We start from the raw sequence: 23014 nt of genomic DNA, 5'->3' as shown, positions 1-23014 counted from the left end.
GCTGTGGGTGCCGGGGCCCTCCGTTGCTGCTGGGAGGCAGCGGAGTCAGGAAGGCCGGATCCTCCTTCGAGGTGGTTTGTCTGAGCACAGTGGGGATGCACTGAGGTATAGCACCAGGCAAGAGGGGCCGAGGGTTCCTCTCTCATCTGCTGTGTCCTGTCATGGCTGCAGTCCTCATCCTCTTCTAAACTCTTGTTAGATAGGCGTCATCTCTGCTGGACTGGCAGATGCTAAAAATAATTTGAGTAACAAACAGATGTTTATTTAATTTTGTAGCTTAGCAGCCACCTTTTCTGTATCTTGCTTTGGGTACTCTATCTTGATCGAAAGTTAAAGAATCACAAAATTCTCAGAGGGCAGAGCTTTGGCTTGGGAACATTTGTAATTCGAATGGCTTCACTTCCATGGGCTTTGCTGCCTGTATTGATTTGTAGCTGCATTTATGGATGAAGTTACAAAAAGCTGTGATATCACTGCTGCAGGGGAGCAATAACTCCAGCAAACTCACTGTACTCATTAAAAATAAAAATGCAAGCAGGTGATCAGCCAGCTTGCAAATCTGCAAATTCAGCAGGCTTTTGTTTGCTCTGTGCTTATACCACGCTCTTTGGATTCAGTATGTACCTGAAAAGCTCACGTCTTTCTGCTGTTGCCAAGGCTATTTTTGTGCCCTCCCTGGGCCGGTACATTGGTTTTCCACTGGATCTGTCTAGTTAACAGGTGTGATGAACCAAGTGGAGGTGTGATGAACAAAGGACAGCATTTCTTGACTCAGGGATGGATGGACAGCTAACAGGCATAGCTGCCTTCTATAGTAACCATATTTTTCGGCTTTTCTATAGTGCAGTCCCTGAGAACTACAGGTCTCCGAACTCAGTGCAAAATGATACTGCAGGTGCTGCAGAGATGTTTTGTAAAGCAGCTGGCCAAATCCTTATCTCCTTACTCAATCTATACTCATTTTTCACTTGAGCAAATCTCTTGCTGAAGTCCTGAGGAAGTAAATGCATGCTGTGTTGAGTAAGGGATGCAGGAATTTGTCCAGGAAGGAGCGGGTGAGTGGGAGGGAGAAACGGCTCATAAGAAGTAGCTCATATTCTGGGGATTAGGCATTACTACACCCATGAAGGTGATTTAGGCCTGTACACTCCACCCTTCAAGTTACTGCAATTAAAATCTGGCATACCAGGAAACACCGCAGAAGCAGTCAGGTTAGAGAGCAAAGGGATAACTCAGCTGCAGACTTCAGTGGGTTCTTGATGTTGAATGTCCATCATGCCTGTGACAAATACGAGTGTGAGGCTTTCTTCTGCCCCCTCTGAACAGATGCTCAGGTGGTCACTTACTCAGTACCAACTGCTGTGGCCAGCTTTTCAAAAAACGTCTGAGCTGCTGTTCCAGCGCTTCAATAACATCGATATTTTCAAGAGATTACTGCTAGGGTGAAATTTCAGGATGTGTTCCTTAAAGTACAGTGCATATAGAAGCCAGGAAGAGAGATCCAGCTGTGCTGGTGGAAGAGATTAACGCCCTCACTTGCTCATCAGTGCCAGAGATCTCATCCATCTGCCACTGGAACGGTTCCTGTAAGCACTCCCTTAATCTTTAGCTTTAAACCATTTAAATTGTTGTTCTGAACTGACCTAGTTTGGTTTGCGTTTACATATTAGGAAGTGCTCACATAAACCACTGCACCAGCAGACTGAGTCTGGCCCCGTCTCCTCTGTGCTGCTGGAAGAGGTTCCTGGTGAGGGCTTTCAGGTCTTGGGTCTGCACCCTGTGGCCAGGTCCCAGGTGGGGCACACCTGACATTCAGACCCAGCCCTAGGACAGCCCTTTTGTATCTGGAAAATATTACTGTTCTGAAGGGTGAGTGTAAAAAGAGCAATTCTGGGAAAATAACTTCTGCTTATTTAATCTGTCTCTGAGAACATAACTTTTTTCAGCAAAAAAAGTGGTTTTTTTGGGGGGAGCCTGCAGCCTTTTCCCATGGAATCGTTTTAATTCTCTAATCCTAAAATGAAAACCAGTCTTTATTTTATGCAAGTATGACTTTTGCTTCCTTTTTATGTCTGCCTTTCTTTGTAGGAGCTGCAATTATTTGTTTTCATTTACTCTTGTCCTTTAGAGCTGGCTTGTGCTTTCCTTTGTGTTATGTAAGAAAAGTTAAATGTTCTAAGTTATACAGAACGACTTCTGATCAGTATGATTCAGCATTGGGGTACCACAGAATCTGTAAAGATAATGTTATTGTTTTGCCTCTGTGCAGTAGTCATGGTCCTTAAAGGGGCAGATGTGTTAATGATCCTTCTTCTTGCGTGAGCTCTGCAGGAAGTCTTCATTTCAGGCACCTCTGACAAACTGGTCTGAGCACTTCTACACCTCAGAGAGAGTTGATCCCAACCTTTTATGGCCAGGTCTGGAATGTTGTTCCTAGTGGCCTCCTGGTCCTATACAGCCTATGAAGGGGGGTGACAATCTGATTCCCCAATGCAAGTCCCACAGTGTGCCCGAAGGCCAGTGGCACTTGACGTCTCTGGGAATACTCAAGAGATTTTCAATAATGGTCAAGAGCAAGTCTATAGATATTCCTGTTAGTTGTGGGGTAGAATAGGATGAAAATGTCATTTCTCTGTATTTTTACTTTTTTTTGGACACAATAAATAGGTAGACCTGTTTTCTAAGGGGGTTAAAAGTGTCTGAGTGCAAGGTGCAGGAAAGCATTTCACTTAGAAGTAGAGCTGGGTGCAGGGCAGATTGCCCTCCACTTTTTTGTGGTGGTACCATTGGACAGAGAAATACAGTTGTAACCTCTCAGTTCGGATCTCCTGAGAAGGTGAGCTGTCCCCTGAGCAGGCAGAGAGCTGCTCAAGTTGGTACTAATTTACACCAGCTGAAGAAGAGAGTCCTTTACTTCCATTGAACTACATCCTGAATTACTGCTTTACAGAATTAAGTCATGATCCTAGGAAGATTTGGGCCAGAGCTGCACAGAGCACACTTCACCCATGTGGGAACACCAGTAGGCTCTGAAGGCTCCTGAGCTTGATGGGTAGAGCAAAATCATGGCCAACGACAAACCTATCTTGTACACAGACAACCACTTGTGGTAAAAGCCCAGCACCACACAGAGTTGGTGCTGTGGCACTGGGCATTTGGAATTATTATAGGAATCATTATTCCTATAATGAAAGGAATGACCTTTTATTATATATCAGTGTGTACAACCCAGGAATGTTGGGCTCCGGTGGCTGAACAGGCGGGCTCTCTGTGGCACAAATAGTAAGCTATAATTGAGTATAACCGTAAACTTCTATTACAAAAAGCCAGGAATTGACTAGGGATAAAAGCTAATTTCTCAGCCCTATGGGTTCCTCCTTCCAGCTAGGGTCCAGGTCTTTTTGGCAGGGCCATGCAGGGAACTGCACTCCGACCGCCGGCTCGGCAGCACAAGAAAAGATCCTAGTCTTGAGGGCTGCGGGCCCAGCTGCCTGCCTGCACACTGAATTCACGTGCACTGTCTGAGGGCGAACTACTCATGCAAAGCACGGGAAGGTCCGCAATTCAGAAAGCATTGATTTAGGGTGTCTTTAAAAGGGTGGCAGTCTCTGGGGTTGGGGTCTGGGTGCAGTGGAATGCCTATTGTCAAACCTAAAGACCAAAGTGAACGCTACATATTGTGGACCCAAATGCAGCTGGCACAAACCAAAAATGTGCATGTGAGTGCCTTTCTAAGTACCCAGTAATCCTCCAGGGCAAAACGAGGATTAGGTCTCTCTCACAGACAAAGAGGGAGTTCATTTTCTCAAAGATCCCTTAGCCAATACCAAATGAAGTGAAGAACCAAAATGAATGCGAATACTCCTTTCAGATCTTTGCTTGCAAACAGGTATAGCGCCGGAGCAGCTTGTTTGTGCATTTGTGTGGGTCTGTACAAACACAGCATGGCCAGATTGTGGGATTGAGGTCAGGGCAAATAAAATCCATCCAATCTCAGAGGAAAAGGAAAGCCAAAAAAACACGGGACAAGTAGGACTAGACAGTATTGCACAGTCAAAATGTGGTCTCCTTCCTCCAGATTTTTTCTCGGTGGACCTGGAGGTCAGTGCTCATTGAAGTTGTTTAAATTGGAGTTACCTAAGTGAAGAGCCCTCCTAGAAGGAAAGCTGTGAGCTGAATTAGTTCCAAGTGACTTCTCAGCCTCTGTGTTTCTTTGCCCTGAAATACCATGTGCTTCACATAGGAGCCATGAGATTCAAAGTTGTGGGTGCTCGAATGTGACATGTATCTAAAATTTGCCATCCCAAGACAGCTCCATGATTTCTTAGCCTTTTAATTTGCCTGCAAACAATGGCCTGTGCGTTTAGAAAAGCACAAGCCACCTCTGCACTGTTCCTGGAAAATTTCTTCTTTTCTCATTTGGTGATTGGCTTATGACACAAAGATCAGCTCCAGTAATCCTGCCTTAACAGATATCAGCCTGGATGTGCCTGAGCCCTACCAAACAATGAGTATTAAATAGTCCTGTTTCTTAGAAGTGGCAGTCAGCAGCACTCTGAGTGGGTTTGGGTTGTGATTGTGGGGTTTTTCCCCTAAGCTTTACTGACCTATCTGAATCCAAGATGTAGATACTATTGTTTATACTTGAGACTGGGATGTTGCTGCAGAACTCTGGGAGGAATGCCTAATTCAGTCCCAAAATTTGTGTGCTCAGGGAACCTTACTGAGATTTCAAAACCTGTCTTGCTCTGCGTTGGATGAAAAAGTCCTTCCAGGGGGTTTTACAGTTGGAGCCTGTTGCATTTTGAGGTGTCCACAAAACAGTCTTGAATTCCTTTTCCGCCTTATTAGACTGTGGACTTGAACCTGGCTCTTCCCCATCTCAGGTGAGTGAGTGTCCTAAGTGGCAGGCTAGTGATTTTACCCAGGAACTGAGAGACTTTTTCCCAGGAAAAGCTTTAGTCCAAACTGCATGATCTCCAATGAGAAGTTTCAGTTCAATTTATGATAACTTTTCTGATGAAAAGATTGGTTTGTCCATGTATTTCCAGGTGGTCCTGGCTCTTTGTCTGCGTTTGGGGTCCCGTGAGCACAGACTTAACAAACCTGTGCAGACCTTGCCACTACCAGCTATGACCCATGAGTGCTCTCGTCAGGAGAGGATCTGGGTCTTTGTGCTCTGACACACAGGGCACTTCCACTTCAGCTAAAGGAGATTCTGTGAGCATGACAGATATGTGGATTACAGGCTATTTCTGGACCAGTCACAGGAGGTAACAAAATAAGAAATACGTAAGCTATCCTGTCTTTTCACTTCAAGCGGAGCGGGAGGATCTCCAAAGCAGCATGCCCACTGGCAAGTGCAAGGTCGGTGCCCAGGATGAGCGTGATCTCGCTCCCCTTCTGCAACCCTGCCCAGGGGAGCCCTCTCCTAACAGCATGGAGAAGGCAGGGAGGCTTGCTGTTTGCCGGGGGAGGGGGGACTGTTGCAGAGGCAGAGTTTTCATTCACAAGGAGACATAATTCCAGCTCATCAGCTGCTGAGGGCTTGCCTGTAGCCTGCAGGGTGAGGATAGCCAGAGGTGAAGCTTCTAAACTCTCCTTCTGTCACTTGGCTGAGGGGGGTGGATCTCGGGATGCCCTGTGATATTGTGTAACCGGGGTGCTATGAGGATAAAACAGCAGCTTTAACTCCATCATCTCCCACCTTGCCAGGTTGCGGAACCAAGTTCTTCTCTGTTGCAGTTTCTCCTTATTTTTGGGTCTGTGCTATGCTTTTGGTGTTTCTGTAGTGGAGGGTTGCCTTTTATGTTCTGATTTATGACAAAGGGAAAAAAAACCAGAAAATGCCTACAGACCTCTGCAGAACTTTGAAGACGGATTCCTTGCTTTAATCTCGATTTCAGAAGTGTCAGTTTGTAAGCAGTTATTTTTCTAGGAATGCTTTTATTCTGATAGTGGTTCTAAACACTCCTGTCGATCCTAAATGATTTAAAAATCAGAACTTAAGCTCCATCCTCTCTTCTAGGAATAACAGTGGGCTTATAAGTAATGAGACATTAAAAATTACTAAACCTATTAATATTTGGCAGTTTGATCCTCTGGGACTTAGGTCTTCTGTTTCTGTGGCAGCACACCTGGCGTTAGTTTAAAATAAGTAATCGTGACTCCAAGAGGTGGAACCATTAGGAAAATATGCATTTTGAAAAATTAAAAAAAATACTTTAATAATTTTTAAACATAGTTCCAGGTGCTGTTTATGGATGATCTTAGCCATGTCCTGGACTCATACCTAGAACTACAGACAGCCAAGCAGAAAAGCAGAGTACAGGATAGTAGTGCAGGCAGAAGTGTAATGCTGATGTGCTGGAAAACAAATGCTACGAGCAGACAAAGCTTGAGAAGTCTGATTTTGTGTGGCTTCTCTGTGTATACTCTGTGTCCTTTTTCGGAATTGTAGCCAGGCAGCTGAGTTCACACCGCAGCATTGCCTCAATGAGAGCAATGATTTATGCTACTTCCAGTATTCGGGGAACTATTTTTATGAAACATGGAGGTTAATTCATTGAGAATAATATCTGTGCAGACCCTGGCTGAAATTCATCAGGTGGTTCGGATGTAATTGTTGGGGGATTTGCTGAGCAGAGGCAAGCACCCCCACTTACTGTCTAGGCTTGATTTAGGAAACCAATCTGTACTGGAATGTGAAGATTATAAATAAGGATAAGAAAGACTGAAGAAAGTGAAAAAGAAGAGCCAAGAGCCCAAAAGGTTAAGATAAACAATATGAAATGGTTCAAGTATGCAGGTAACAGGAGGTCAGTGGAGGAGGCAGATAAAGCAGCCAGAGGAGGTCAGAGTCATCTATGGTCAGAAGCAGAGGATCTCCCTAAAGCAGCGAGTGAGTTCTTCAGGGATTGTGGCGGCTTGGGATGGACATGAGACATTGGATAGTAGCAACAGCAAACCAGTCTTGTAGGGAGTTGATTCATATAAGGCCACCCATGTTTTCTTGAAGAGCTGTGAAAAGGGTGGTAAAAAAATAGGGAACTCTTTTGCAGATGCCTGCTTCAGAAAAGGCAGAGCTGAACGCGCGGAGGAGGGAGTGCTGCAGGGCCAAGAGGCCACTGCCTTTTGCTTCTGGCGGCTGGTGCTCCCTGCACGAGGCAGGGGCAACCAAGCTGTGGGGCAATGAAACTTCCGAGGAGCAGGCTTTTCTTCAAAAAAGGCTTAAATCTGTCGTACTGTATTATTTCGCTGTTTGTCAAGCAAGCATCAGGAAAAAAATCCTGACAGGCCATATTTTTAGACGATGGAAAAGCTGAGCAGAGTGTCTTTGTATGGCTACTCATTAACATGTGTGGTATTAAATACCAAAGGCGCGATGGAAGCAGCAAGTATAAATAACAATTCATAATTTAACATGAACTTTGCAGAAAAGATTTCAGAGGCAGCTGCCTGCCTCAGGTGGGAGGTAAAGGAGTTTTAAATAGACTGTGCTAGGTTTCCTGTCTCCCACTTGGAGCTTCAGAAACAACATGGTAACAAAAAGACCAACTGCAGGCCACTCCTTGTTAGCTGTGCAATTGTAAGGCACTTTGCAACATCCTGAAGTAAAACGCAGCCCCGACCTTACAGAGCATCCCAGCAGGCTGGGTGCTGTTGCAGAGCCATCACGCCGTGCGGTGCTGGGGGCAGCTGGAGCTTTAGGAGAACGGTCGCTCTAAGGAGAAGATGTGAGTGGTGACAGTCAAGATGCAAGGTAGGCCCTCAATGTCTTTGCCCTAGGGTGGCTGTTCCCATGTTACGGTTGGAGAAGTATCTTTATAGACATCAGCACACTCTTGATCATTAGACTGAGGTGCCTTAGAAAACGCTTTAGAAATGTCTTAGAAAAATCTTACGGAATAAGTAGTCAGGTCACTTGGCTGAGTGTGAGGCAGAAAGCTGCAAGGGGAGGAATGGTCCTGGGTTTGTGAGTCCTGTTTGGGGAAGGTCCCCACCTCTGCAGGTGCAGCCGTGATGCTGGCCTCAGGTGTTTTCCATGCTCAGCCAGCTGGGCTTTGGCTGGCAGCAGCCCCGCATGGGTATCATTTTCTCTGGCAAAGCACCCGGTGGTGGCCGTTGCTGCAGAGCTGCTGTGCTCCATCCCTGACGTGTGTGTACTTCACTGGTGGAAGGATCCTCATCTCTTGTGTTCCCCACAGGGCTTGATTAGTGCTGTTATTTATAGACTGGCTGATTAGTTTTCAATGTCTTATTGAGCCCGATGCTCCACACAGAGCTCAGTAATTATAGTTTTTTAAGAGGCTTGGGAAAAACTCCATTGCATTTCCTTCTTACCCTCAAACAACAACCCCAGAGCCCATGCAGACACTAATTAACGTTTTTTTGTCTCTGTGAGGTAAACCCCAAAGTAATGCGTGCTGGCAAGCACAGGTTTCTCACTGGGCGAGGGGGAACACCCAAGCTGCTTACCCTCCTGCTGCTGGTAGCTGCTGATTGTGAGGGTCAGATCTGTGTGGATCCATATGGGAATGCCTGGAAGTGACTTACTTGGAAAGCTTTGCTCACAGCAGAGTTTGGGGTCTGTGTTGTCTCTTGCTTTCTTCACATGTTTTGAAAGCTTTTTTTTAAAAAAAAAAGAAAGAAAAAGGACCCTAAGCGCTGAAAGATCACTAGGCTGTGGTGACTGAGAAGCTGTAGGCACTTATTTATATCAGTTTCTCAGGCTGCTGAAAACTCTTTTTAATGTATTTGGCACAGAGGCAGTTTCCTAGTCCTAAAGATTGTTACTGGCTACTTCGGAGGTAGCTGACCAGAGAGGAGACAGGAGCAGCTTTACTTACTGCAGGAGTACAGCTGTTGTGTAGCCTGGGAGAGCCAAAGTCCACTCTTTAGGAAACAGGAAAGAAGACTGAGCCCTGCCAGAGTTGTGGTAGGAAAATTTCATTGCTTGTGTGAGGTGTCTCCTGTGAACGTGGCAAAGATCTTCTCCTGTGTCAGTATTTGCTTTCAAACAGGTTGAAACAGCACTCTGAGAATTGTCTCAAAGAAATCACCTTGACTTGCTGTTTTGGAGTTGTGATGAGGGTTATACACCGTGGCAGTTGGCAGCCCTTTGGGGGACATCCACATGCTGTTTCTGAAAGGCTCAGCACCTACATTGCCTCTCAAGATCAGCAGGAGCCACAGGCTTCGGCGCTTCTGCAGATATGGCCAGCCCCTGGTAGTGACCGACCAGTTCTGACGCGTGCAAGGGTTACCCCGAATCCATGAGGTATGGTCACAGCCAAGTGCCTGCTGTCCCCCTTAAACTAAGGTAGCATCACCCCAACATGGTACTGCCTGTGAAGGATCCTCGGGTAAACTGTATCATCCCTTCACAGCCCCATTAGCAAACCAGGGAGGTGAGGGATGGTAGTTCCCTGTGTGGGAAATGAGGCCTGATAGGGAGGTCAGGACTGGCCCCAGAGTTAAGACAAGTGCCTCTGCTGAGATCCTTTCTCCTCTAATGGGATCCTGCCACAGTGCTGTCAGTGAGACACCTCATCAGGCTTCAGCATGACACACGGCAGCCTTGCCACCAATTTCAGCTGTGCGTAAATGCTCCCAGGGGCTTCGTGGGGCCCCTTGCCACAGAGTCTCAGGGGCAGTGCTGCAGGGCAGAAGCGCAGTTCTTTGTGGCTGGGACCATCTCTCCAGTGTGTCCATACAAAGCCTTAAACAGAGGACTTTGTCCTCTAAACACTACGGCTGAGTATGTTTTGCTTACAAAATTGTATACCTATTTGTATATATATATATATATTGTTTAGGTGCAGGCCTTTAAGCCCTCATCTGTAGCAGGCCTTCTGTCCTTTTGCTATCTTGCAGTGAAATCTCTAAAAATTAGTAATTTTTCATGGTAAACTTGGTAAGCAAAGAGCACTGAAGCAGTTAACGGTACTGGTGCTTCAGAGGGCTGCAGTAAAGGGGGTTGTGCTCCTGGTGTATAGCAAGGCTGGTCCGAGGGCAGGGAGGGGAATCTTTCTGTTTGATGAGAGGCTTGACATCATCTCAGAGGAGAGGGGTGGCAGAGACAAAGCGGAATGGGATTTGGCACGCGGAAAGAAAAGGCAGCTAAGGCAGGAGTTGGGGTAAAATTTGGGTGATGATAAGCAGAGCGAGCAAAAAGGCCGTTCCAGATCAGTCACTTCCCCTAATCTGGGTGAAAGTGCTGCTGCGCTTCCCTGGTATATCTCATCTGCAATGTGAGGCTTAACATTCCTGCCTGGCACGTGGGGGCTTGGGGAGGGAGCGTGGGGGAGGACCAAGCCGGACACAAAGACGGCTGGCCTCTCACCGGAATGGCATCCAAGCCATCTCAGCTATCCAAAGCCCCAGATGCCGGCATGTGCGCTCAGCCTGCAGCCCGCTAAGCACACAACAAGAGGCAATTACAGCGGACCTCGGGCCACCAGGGCCTGCGGCAGCCGAGGAACGCATGGAGGGGGTCCTTTCAGGCGCACTTTTATTCAGCGTGGGGGTTCCTTGAGCAAGCAGAAATTTCCAATCTCTCCTGCGTTTCAGTGCTAAAAATGGGAGCGAGTGGGAATACTGGATCGTTTCAGGCTCTCCCGTGCCTGGGGGAAGGAAGGAGCTGACGTGGTGGTTATGCGATGTTTGTGTGACTTCTGCACGCGTGTGATGAAGCAGGGTAAATATTTGTTTGCTAACTTTGTGGAAATATCAGTAGAGGCAGGGAGAGGCTTTTTTTTCTTGCTGTCACTGTGTGGACCTTTCTCTTGGCTTTTGTCTTGGGTGTTCAGTGTTCCCTGAGCTTTCATAAGGTGGTTAAGTGTGGAAAGGGCATATCCCACAGTGGAACCCCTGAACTCCACACTTGGGGATTTAGAGTCCCAAAATGCAGATGTAGGGTAATGAGTTTTGTACCACGTACCGAGAAGCAGTGCCGTGGTATTGTGCAGCTTCTCCAAAATGGTTGTGAGGGGCACTCACAGGGGCTGAGTACTGCCTAGGTATAAAGGAGAGCAAAATTTCACTCTTGTAGCCTGCCTGGGCAATGACATAGAGAACAAAAGGGATACACGTGGCTTTCTGTGATATTTTCTTTGCATTTTTTAAAAACTAGACTGATACACCTGCCTTGCCGCCTGGGTCTGTGTATTGCCTTCTTCCCTAAAATCCTTATAGCATGTAGGATACAAGGGCTCAGCTTTTTGTGTGTCGATGTGTACATGGCCTTGGTTTCTTTTGACAGGGACACACATGCAGCAAAGGGATGCACTGACCTGTCTCCCAACCCACTCAGTCCGGACTGTGTGACCACTGACTTTCAGCCCAGCAAAACCACGTGGTCGGGAGGAGTTAAGTTACGGCTGAAGACCAGGTGAGGATGCATGTGTCTGTGTCCCTATCTGGTGTGTGTGTTTTGTGGATGCTGTTCTTGGAGAGCAGCTGGCAAACTCCACTTCCCTCTGCGGGAGTGAGGGCAGCAGTAATGCTGGAGTGAAGCAGAGCAAATCCCCAACATCTGCAGCATTAGGCAGTGGAAGAGGTTCAGAACGGTTTCTTAAACTCAAGCCCACATTCTCCCAAGGCTTCCTTGCCCTCAGCACAGCAGCAGGGAAATGAATTCACCTTTTGGGCCTTGAGTCAAGCATCACCATTGCTGGATGTCAGTAACATCTACACAGGGCTGGGTGTAAAATCATTACTGCTTTGGCTGCCAGTATGCCTGAGAGTGATTCACTGAGGAGTGCTGGAAGATGTTTCCTTTCTCCTCAAACAGTTCTGTTAATGGTGGTAAAGGTCATCAGAGATGCTGAACCATATTTATGCTGGAGATACTTATCTCCACAAAAGTGGTGTAAGCCTGCTGTGGCTCCCCAGCTTTAAGGGCCTGGCTTTCCAAAACCACCTGGCTTCTTCCGAGTCTGTGAGTTTCAGTGGCAGTTTAGCATTCATGACAAGACTCCTGAGTGCCTAGCTGCATTTTAAAATGATTAAATGTCTTCAGAAGTCAGTTTCCTGAGTTGCTCTGGATCAGCCAGTGTTGTGGCAGAGCCTGGTTTCCTTCCTTTATCCATGCAGTTTAGGACCAAACGCTACAGCATTTACTCAGGCAAAGCTTTTGCTGGCATCAAAGAGCCTCTTGTGTCAGTCAGATGGTAGTCTGGATGACCTCATAGATTTTTGTGTCTCAGTCTCCTGAGATTTGCACTGTGAAGTCAAAGCAGTGACTTTTATTGGCAACATTGCGTTCAGGCCAGACCTTGACTTACTCAAAGTCAAGAAGCTACGCCGATTTCCTATAGCTGGAGGAAATGTGGCCCAGTGCCTGTTAGTGAGAAGCTGAGAAGGGAATGCCACATGTGAAGTCACGTTCTGATCTTATCAGCAAGGATGCACTTTGGAGCAAACTCACTGACCTTAGTGAAGTTGCTCCAGCTTTTAGCCACTGCAAACAGTTATGGATGCTGGCCCTGCACAGCTTGGGTGGCTGCAAAAGAAGGAGGAAAGTCTCAGCTCATCCAGCGGTGTTTGTGTGTATAACCTCACCACATTTGTTTTGCTTTCCTCAAGATGAGGATTTGCACCGTAAGTTATATCTCTCTCAGATAGAGCAGACTTTAGAGGCTGAAAAAGCTCTCCTCAAGCTAGTTTTACCAGGGAGAGATTTATCTCTGACTGGGGTGTGGGATTCTGCAGTTCCTGAGATATGTGACCCACAACAAACTTGGGAAAGGAGCCCCCATAGACCTACCACCTCCCTATAGCAATGAGTTATTCAGCAAATGCCCTCTGTAAATCTTGCTTGCCTGTCGATCTGGTAGCAGATCTTCGCAGAAGCGCCAAAGTTTAGCATTTCACTTCGATTGATTTGTCTTTGGATACAGAGCCAATGTCTTGCTTTACTTTTCCGGCAGTGTTGGAGGCTGTGTCTGCATACCTTGGTGTAACTCAGGCTGAAGCTTTGGTTACAAACAGGAAGTTGCTTTAATGTATAAGAATTTGAGTGTGGGAGGGTATTTCAGATTCAGCAACCTTTGCTTTGGTCCTAACACCGGATGCAATTCCCCTGCATATTTGCTTTCTGCAGACTCTACCCTGGGCGATGAAGACGACAGGCTGTCAGCAGTCCTGAGCGGTTTTGGAAATTTTGGGTGATTAATTAATGTCCTTAGTCAAAGGGGAAATCCAGAGCTCAGGACTGGTTTCTCAGATGTTGCAGTTGAGCATCTATGGAAAGGAGCAGCACAGCACCTGTCTGCAGTTCACCCTCCAGACTGCACACTCAACAATTGCTCACTGAGGCTTGCCTCATTTCCTCCGATGTGCAAAGTAAACAAGGCCAGTGTGGTATTGCAGCCAGTGCAGCCACATTACTGCAGCTCTACCGATCGATCGGTAAAATGCAATCTGAGATGAGAAGGAGGGAAGAATTACATCTAGAAATCCAAATGCAGGGGTGTCTTTCACCAAAAAAATTTGTATTATCAAAGTGATTAAAATTTTCCCTGGTGTCTCCCTCAGGGACAAGTCCGTTAGCTGTTCTGTGGCTTGAACTGTGTTAGATCACTACAGATCTGCTATTTCGCTCACCCCACTGGTGTAAGTCCCAGTGGCCAGCTATCCCACCCACTCCCTGGGGGAACAGTGGGAAGGTGAATTCCCAGCTAGGACTAAATCACCAGTTCACCTGACTAGCTAAAAGTTTAAACTCCCCTTGGTACTCTTTGTCTTTTTTTTTTCTTGCAAGCAGTCTGTTGTGAACAGACACATACACATACACACACACACAAATGTATGCAGATACGTACATTTATTCAGTGCACACACCTAAAGGTGTTCTTCTTCTTTGCCATTTATCATTTCTGTGTTAGCACTTTGGTGTTGAATTTATTGGCATTGCCTGTGATTTGTAGCCCTGTAACTCAGAGGAGAACCCAGCTACTGTCTGAGACGCTTACCCTGAAAATCCCCTTGGTTACCTGCCGTGACTCATTGTCCACGTTACATTTGGATAATCAGGCTCACAGGGCAGCATTTCTGCTGCCAGCCACAGAGTTCCTCCTAAGCACTGAACGAGACTAGGAAAACACATTCCTTCCATTGTTTCTAAGTCTCTCCTGTTGCAAGTTGCTGTGTGTTTGATATCAGGGTGCGAAAGAATCTAAGCTATGCTTGGTTTTCTGTCTTTTTAACTAATTTACTGACTGGGGAAGAATGAGGAAAAATTATTTGAATTAAGCCTGTTGGGCCAATTCATCAATATGGATAAATCAATGCAGCTTTCTGACTTCTGCAAAGCTGCAGGCAGGGAAAGTTGCTGCAGGGTCTGGCGGCTGAGATTTTCTGCTTGTGCTCTGAGAGATGATGGGAATGCCTGGAGAAGACAGGAAATAATAGGGTTCCTCTCAAAGACTCTAAGTCATTCAGCTCTCTTTTCCACATCTGTTCTTTCTTCCTCTTCTTCCAGCAAAGAAAACGGAGTAAAATTGTAGCAGGAAGAGGAAAGTGGCAGAGGATCTTTAATCCAGTGCTCACCAGCTCCTCATTCTAGCTTACACTTGCTCTAAGTACCAGGTAGGAGGCTGTCTTGGCTTCCACGTGTCTAAACTGGAGTCCTGTGTGAACGGTGCAGATGGGCTATCCTGGTGGCAAGTACCTTCTCAAAATAGAGATCTGAAATGCTCTTTATTTTGTAATTTAAATCATACTTATGATGTCAATTGGTAATGCTTTCTTTAAAAAAGAAAGCTGTCAGAAGATCCCAGTAAGACAAAGTCCTTGAATCCAGTAATCAACAAGAATGAAGCTTGTATACATCCCCTCTCACACAACAACCAAAGCTGCACCATTCCTGTTCAAGCCTGTTGTTTGGTTGGTGTCAGGGAATGGCAGTGGGACCCTTTCTTTGTGTAGGGCGAAGTCCTCAATCTAAATATTGCCTGTCAGACATATGCTGGGGCAGAGGGAAGGCGAGGCAGCAGCGCAGGGCCCGGTGCGTAGCACTCTGCGGTAGGCCCGGTGGGTGATTCCCTGTAAGTCACTTCACCTCTCAGGGCCTTTGTTTCCTTTTCTAGAAAATGGATACATTCCCCTTTCTTAGATAAGACAGCCTGGGGGTTACCAAAGAATTGTGATAACACAGAGGTGTGACGTGCAAGACCAATAATCATTAATTACAGTGTTTGACTGTTCCTAAGTTCAACTAAGGAGTGACCGTTGCTCACAGCTGCCATCACCTCCAAGCAATCCCAGCGCTTCCTTCTGCAGCCTGGGGTGGAAAGTTTCTTTCAAGAAAAGCCATCTCTGGTCCTCTACAAACTGGCAAATTTTTCTGCAGCACTGGACGCTTTCATGTATCCTCAGTCGTCCGCACCTTGTCCCTTACTAGAGGCAGCATGATGGCCATTGTTGTGCCCTTGGTCATTCCTATCCGCAGAATAATCTTTCTGCGCTGTTTTCCTCTGCCTACTTTTGCTGCCAGAGAGAGAAGAGGGAGAAGAGGGACAGGCTATTTCCTGCAGGTGGAGTTGAGAAGAATGGTAGAAAAAAATCTGTATGTACATCCACACACGTGGCTGTCATCTCTGCTTTCACACAGGGCTTTTCTTTCCAGTGGTGTGGTGGGGAGTTTTCCCCAAAGAGTCGGTGATGGTAGTGGTAGGAAATCTGAACAGAAACCTCTTATTCTCTGCTTCCTCAGCCCAGAGAGACTTTAGGGAGCTCAATACCTGCCTCCCAGTTCTGACATGGTACTTGGGGCCTGGTCTGATGCAACCCAGACATCCCAAGTGATGCTCATCAAAGGGAAAAACCGAATAGCATCCGACATGTCAACTGGAAACAACATACAGACACAACATCTCCCTGTGCCACTGGGAGAGGGGCTGGAGGGAGAACTGAGGCCAGACTGGCCTGGGGGAGAGCCCTGAACTCAGCTGGGGTGTTTGTCTTACGGTGTTTCCTTTTATTGTTTTGATTTAAGACTGAGACTGTTAAAAAACTGTGAGATACTCTGAAGAGATTCTCTGGGTGGGGAGTTGCTCTTTAGAAGTTGTGAAGATGAACATATTGTAGAAAAGAGGGTTGTGAGAATATTCACACATTTCACCTAAGCGTTTTGAAGTGAGGGTTTTTTCAGTGTGATTTTTACTTAGGGAAGGTTTTAACCTGAGTGTCAAGAGGGGTGCGGGGTGTGACTCTGTTTCCTTTGTAGGTGAGCAGACACTCTTGCCCAAGATCCATGACATAAAATATCAGTTCATATACTTCAGGTCTTTCTCAGGAGTCCTCCTTCTTTTTACTCAAAATTGCGAAGGGACAGAGCTCACTCTGGACCTCTCCTGCCCTAGAATTTACCAGAAGGGCTCTGTGAGCCTAAAAAGACAGATTCAGTGAAAGACACATCAAGCTGATGCCATTATGGTCCGACTTGGCCTCATCTGTTATGCTTATTTTTAGAACCATGACTGAACCTTAATTAAGAGCGACGTTGCTTTGAGTAGATTGTGGCCTCGCTCTGTCAAAATCCTAATAGGCTTCTGAGTGCTTTAGTTTTTCCTTCATCTCCTGCTTAATAGCTAGGCATAGGGACTGCAGCAGTGCCTTAGGATGTCTGCAGAATGTGTCCTCGTTCTGCTAGCACTCCTTTTAGATGTGACCATCTTACAGACAGGACCATACCAGTGAAAATTCAGATTGCAGGTTATGCTTTCTGTCGATGCCGGTACACAGTTGCCCTGGGAGGGTGCACATGAATTGCTGTGATCATGATCTCTCCATATAGAAAGAGCATACTGCACCCTGCAGTGGCGTATGGCTCAGGACATGCTACCTCTGCCAGATACTTTTTGTTAGTTTAGAAATATCACTAGCCTGAATCTTAACCCCTGCAAGGGTGACGTGGTAAGGATGGGCAGCTGCCTTCCTGGCTTTCTCTTTTGTGTCTCAGTGCCTGGGATGGGATCTGAGAGGCACAAGCTTTGCATTTTGTGTTCGAAACTTTCTTCTCTCCTACAGGAGGAGGATCTCTGCTGCACAGCCCTCGTCCCTTCCCACCTCCCAGATGAACAGGCCAAGCTATGGCTATCCCTTCCAGCTCCACCAACCTCCCACACCTGGGCCACATGGCTGCTTGGGAAGAGCACATCCACAGGGACTGTGTTTGCCTGCAATAGCACAGAGCGACCCTCTTGGCCTTAGTTCTCTTCTCTATCTCTTCCCATTTTTCTTTGGCTCATTAACACCAGCAGCTAGTCAAAACCATCCCTGCAGGTCACAGGGAATGTGTCCCAGTGACCACTGCTCCTGCCTGCATCTGCAGGTGGATTCTGCACCTTGGGGAGAGATGCTCTTCTTGAAAGGTTTTGCTGCCTTTACCTTCAGAGTTCCCCATCTCAGCTAAGGAGGATTTTGAAGCTTGCTGGGACAGAGAAAAAATGAGCGCGAGGTCAGTGGTAGAAGAATTGTTCACAAATGGTCTCTATTCAGCCATCTTGGGTGATGTGTTTGACAGATGTGAGACATGAAACTTAACTCCCTGCAAGCTCTGTGGGCGTGTTGCAGTAGGGATAGATCAGTTTAGCGGGGCACTGATGACTCTAGTTGCTAATTGATCAACCACAACATCCCCTCCCTGGCTTTCACTCATGAGCTTTCTAAAAGGCTGAGTTACATCCTGTTACTGTCTGCAAGGATAAAATCCAGCCTGTTTCCTAAGAGAAGGTGCTTTCCTTGTGAAATCCTTCTCTTCTAGCTTCATCAGCTTGCTTTGATACTCTCCCACTAGGTCTAATCTGCACAGCAAGTATGTCCCATGATGTGCCCCAGGATCCTGCTCTGTGAAAGACCAGGATATGGCATGTGAGGGGAGGGAACTGCTTCCTTCCCACTCCTCATCCCAACACAGAAACCGGTCCCATAAACTGGGTATAATGACAGTCCCACTTGCAGTTCTTGTTACGGCAGCAGCACTTGGTATTGCTGTATTGCTGTGCTCCTCGGCGTCAGCCAAAGTGTGCTGCTGGCTGCTGGCAACCTGGAAGCTGCTGTCAGAAAGCTGGCACAGAGTAATCTGCAGGGATTTTTTGAACATCTTTTTCTTTCCCTCTTTTCTCTCCCCCTGAGGGGTGGGGGGGAAGTGCTCTACTTGGAGCTTTAGGGAAAGGAAAACTTTTCTAGGCAAACAGAAAAAATGAAAATGGCAATTTGAAGAACGTAGGTTGTTTGCTTTGGTTAGAGATGGTCCTGTGAGCTCTTGGAGGACACTGGGCTGGAGTACATTTGAATTGCAGAGCGCTCAGGTTCTACATATACTCTGGCATCGGTGAGGAACAGTATGTAAAGATTGGAAATAAGAATGAATACATTGTTCTGGATAGTTTGAGATTGTAACCTTGGAAAAAAGATAAATCAACCTTTCAGTTACACTGTGAATATAGCTTCAGATGGCTCTTCTATAGATGCTGATTCATTTGTAGAGTATAGAGTTATAGAGATAGTTATAAAGATATCTTTATAAAGTTCCATTACTGTTTTGCATACAATCCACAAAAATAATCTACAGAGATTACAGAGAACGCACTCACCTCTTCCTAATAACAGAGAACTACAGATCTAAATGGTAGAGAGCCTCAGAAATGTTAGTATGGTACTTGCAGCCCAGACTGCATCAAGCCTTTGCCAGACTGCATTAGAGGAGGCTGCTAATGGCCAGTCACATTTTTGTCTGAAAATGCTGTGACTAGTATGCCAACAAGGAGCACCCAGATAACAGCAGCTGGACAAGATTAAAGACTATTCTTTTCCTTTTGGTTTTCCAGTTTACAGTGTGAATTTGGCAGTATCTGGTACGTAATCAGTGTTACAGCTGCCATGGAGCCTATTTAAATGCCAATATTGCATCAAGGTCCACTGACTTCTCCAGGTATCTTCGCCCCAAGGCATTTGTCATGATGCCAACCTGACCTGGATGCCCAGGTTATCTGATCACTGGAGGTGTCCACGAGGAACCAGGAGTCTCTTTTCCAGCCTTGGCATTTACAACAGAGGGATCACTTTCTCTGTTATCTGAAGTGGAGAGTTTTTTAGTAATAAGATTGTGCAGATGCTTTCACAAGTATGGTACAGGTGCAGTCCTTGAGGAACTAGTATAGGGATAAGGTGATGAGGTTGTTTTGTTGTTGTTGTTATTACATTTTTAAATCCTACAACCTCCTAGAGCAAAGTGTCAGCTCTTGGTCCTAGTTTTGCTAAACACAACTGAGCTACACCAAATTTATACCAGTTATAGATCTAATAATTTATTTGTCTTCACTCAAGTCAGAATTAGCTGCTGCATTTGCAAGTTTTATCACTTAGCCAATCTGTCTGAGATAATTCAGGTCCTGACATTGTGGACTTTACAAAAGCAGTTCTGCCCCACTTCCCAAAAATAGTTTAATCTTGCGCTGGTTCTTATTGCTTCCTGAAAGTTATGCTCTGCTGTAAAGCAAGTGTAACCAAAAGCTGTTGCAAGATGGGCAACTGTGTTCAGCTCCCTCTCCATCTGTAACGGGAGATAGCTGTTCTCCTTTAAATGCTCTGGTGCTCGCTGTCATATTGCACTGCAGTTCCAGTCCTTTTCCCTAATTAGGCAATAATAATTATAAAATAAGCTTAAGGAAGTAGGGTGAAGCAAGGTGCTATTTTCAGGTGTTACAGAAGGCTGAAGGTAGGAACTTCTTGGTGTTCCCTGAATGCCCACACACAGGCACCGGCAGCACTGGCTGTGCCTTTCTTTACAGCCTCAGAGCGCTGTTTCAAGGAATCTTTCAACTGATTCAGTGGAGACTGGATTGGGCCCCCTGTTCTCTGCCTTTTGGTGCACGTGTGCACAGAGACCCTCCGTACTTCCATCTTGCCACCTCCTTGGAGATCACCTGTGTGAGTCTGCAACATGAGCTGGAGATCATGTGTACTGCAGCGCTTCCTCTCTTGGCTTAAGCTTGGCTAAGATTCAGTTACCCTTAATCCACATTTCCAGGATCAGGTAGGTGTGGAAACAATGCAAGGTTATCCCTCACTGAGCTGGTATGGCATGTCTTCTGACTTAAATTCACAGCTTTGCTGTCCATGTGTTGTATTATTACAAGGATATCCACCAAAAGGGTTTTAAATACCTGTGGCTCAGAAGATGGGCTATGCAGCTCCCTTGCAGCTTTTTACTGGTCAAATCAAGGGGTAACGTGCTTTGCTTGTGTCATTCAGCGTGCTTTCCCAAGCAAAAAAAGATAATACTGGAGGCTCATACTACTTGGTAGTACAAAGAGAATTTTTAAATCTCTGCAACAGAGAAGGCAAGAAAGCGGGTTATTCTTAAGAAACAGTTCTGTCAACTTCCCATCCGGCAGTGTTTAGCCTCCTTGTTTCTCTAGGCAAGGAGCTTAACAAAAGCGCGCTGTTTTAAACGCACCTACACATGTAATGGTAAAGCAGTGCTCAATTCAGCTCACCCTCTGTAAACCTCCAGTTCAGCTTTCCTTAAGACAATTCTGTCACAACAAATGCTAAAAGGAAGGAATACCCCTTTTCTTTCTTCTTTTAGCTGATGATGAGAGAATGACCTGTGCTTCTGCAATCTAAATGGAAAAACTACTGGTGAAATGGCTCTACCTCTCATTTTCTGCATATGCTTTTCCATGTCGTGGAACGTTGGCTGTTGCCAATGTTAACTTGTGCTAGTAGAGGATCTGACCCTAGCAATCTTTTTTTGCCTTGTACATTTCTCTGTATCATTTCTTTTCACAATCTTAGGCCATCCTAGGAGAGTCCTCTTTTGGTGTCTGGTTTACATCTGCATAGGGCATTTTTATCTATTTACTTACTCATTCAGGACACGCTGTACTGTGAGATTTTCAGTGAGACAAACACTTTTAAAGACGTGTCATATCCTTCTCTTGCATTTATGCTTTATAGGTAGTCAAGGTTGTCCCGCAGGCTGTCTTATTTGGGACTTCAGTGGTACACAGGTCCGGTGCTGCTCCTCATTCTCACAGGAAGAGTTAGAAACTGTGGAGATGAGTACTACAGCAGGGGGAGAGATCCCCCATGGAAAGCAGGGGGAGGATGTGGCATGTTGAGGGTACTTGATTGCTAATCTCCTGCTTTGACTTTCCATTGCACCGTTATGTGCTTTAAATAAGGTTGTCGTTTGGTTTTTTTCTCCCAAAAGCTGATGGAGGCAGGTCTTAGCGTAGGTGACTGAAGCAGCCGAAGGGCAGCCGTGCTGTGCTGGGGCTACCGCACCCAAGCTCACAGGGGGGACAGCTGGCAGCCTGCAAGGCCCTGGGAGATGTGCAGGGTGCACATTGCTGGCACTTGGTTGTCATATCTCTCCTGCATTTTTGTCAGCGCTGAGGAGAGATCTAAACAGCATTGTGCGGGCTTCCACCCCCTCATGGTATTTGGTTCTTTAAATGACTTTGCCAGCCGTCACTTTAAAATGAAGGGAAGCTTTTGAGAAAAGTCCATCCGTAAGAATTACATGCAGCTGCCCTGCTTGGTGCATCCTGTGGGAGTCTGCATGCAGCCCAGCCTGTAAATTGATCCCTGGGAATGGGCCCCCAGGCTCGTCCCAGAGGGGTAAGGCTTCTGCTAGGAGGTAGAGGGGAAGACCCCCGCATTCAATGATAACCCGCTTGTCTGCCTGTGCCTGTTGCCTTGCAAAAATGAGGGGGAGCGTGTTGTGTGAATATGTCAGGAACAGTGTGTGATTAGTGCTTGATTCGCTTGGAAGAGACAAGAATGTAGCAGTGAAACAGAAGTGAACACCAGCAATTTTAAATGTGGCCGTCGGTGTTACTTCCCGTTCATCATCCTTGGAAGAGCTGGCCTGTTGCTAATGTGCAAAATCCTTCTGCTTTTACCTAGGCGGAGTGAAACTCCAGGCCGTCCTCACTCCTGGCATTCAACCAAACTTGCAGAGAACCAACCCGATCCCAGCATGATGCAAATATCTCAGGGTATGCTTGGAACCCCTTGGTATCAGTCCTACCACTCCAGGTAAGCACTATACAGCGGTGTTCCTGTGCCGCAAAGGCAGAGATGTAAAGCAGTGTGCATTTTTAATTTAGCATCATTTGCCCTGTTTTCACATATCTCCCACAGGTGTAGAAATCTGGCTCCCAAGCTAGCGTGCCTCTAAACTAGTCCCCCAGTCCTATGTACTTCCTTGTTTCCAGTGTCATGCTGGCTTCAGGGAGGCTCTGCCGCATGTCCAAGGATGTACCCTGATGGTACTGACTACAAGATCAGGGCCTAAATCTAGAGCACAGGAGTGAAAGAAGGGGACAAAACATGTGGTGGAAAAATGTTACCAGTTGCCTCCATACAGCTGGACGGGTTTATAGACAGCCAGGGTTAGGATTAGAGTTAGGAAGGCTTCGGTTCCTGTTTGGTTAGCCAGATAAAGTACATGTGCTTTCCTCCATTAAGTGCTCTCTGAAGTGGCTAACAGCTAGGAAATGAATTGCTTTAAAAATCCCCCTTCCCACCAAGATGGGAGCTCACACTGTCAGGATGTTAGTGCAGCTTTCTGCGGATCTGGATGCAGGAGCTGGAGCCCTGCTCTACATCCTGCGCACTGGCCCCATGTAGAAATGCAGTATGATTGTTTCCCCAGCAAAGAAAAAGAAATCCAAAGTCAAAATTAGCCTATTCAAAAAAAAGGGGGAGGGGAAGAAAAGGGTGTAGGTAGCAGGGCAATGGTGCCCATCAGCATAACTGAGCCACTCTCAGGAGCAGCCGACAGAAGTGCATCACCAGTGATACTCCCAGGGTGAGAAGTTCAGTGAGGGATTTCCTGGGTTTGGCAATCACTTTCTGCAGGGGTCAGCTTTATCATAACTGTATGTGCATGGCTGTTTCTCTTAGAAGTTAGTGCAGTCGTTTATCAGTCCCCAAAAGGCTAAATTAGTAACCTTACTGCTGTTATAAGAAGGTCATATGAGGCACAGCTGGT

The 23014-nt window shown here is 46.4% G+C and overlaps 1 protein-coding gene across 4 annotated transcripts in view; it reads left to right on the top strand.

Moving 5' to 3' along the window:
• The window catches only part of SHROOM3 (shroom family member 3), a 52177-nt gene that overhangs the window by 7573 nt on the left and 21590 nt on the right, over positions 1 to 23014 (top strand). For 2 of the 4 annotated variants that reach the window (XM_055797001.1, XM_055796998.1), the window contains exons 1-3: positions 1720 to 1869; positions 11264 to 11392; positions 21925 to 22056. In XM_055797001.1, coding sequence (XP_055652976.1) covers positions 21998 to 22056 — 59 coding nt within the window. In that variant the 5' untranslated portion in view covers positions 1720 to 1869; positions 11264 to 11392; positions 21925 to 21997. Of the gene's footprint in view, positions 1 to 1719; positions 1870 to 5305; positions 5368 to 11263; positions 11393 to 21924; positions 22057 to 23014 lie in introns of those variants that run through there. The other 2 variants (XM_055797002.1, XM_055797000.1) reach the window with 2 other exon arrangements.

The sequence above is a fragment of the Falco peregrinus genome, chromosome 2 (genome assembly GCF_023634155.1).
Source record: "Falco peregrinus isolate bFalPer1 chromosome 2, bFalPer1.pri, whole genome shotgun sequence".
Taxonomy (NCBI): domain Eukaryota; kingdom Metazoa; phylum Chordata; class Aves; order Falconiformes; family Falconidae; genus Falco; species Falco peregrinus.
The sequence above is the reverse complement of the archived record's forward strand: the minus strand, read 5'-3'. Positions and strand labels throughout refer to the sequence as shown.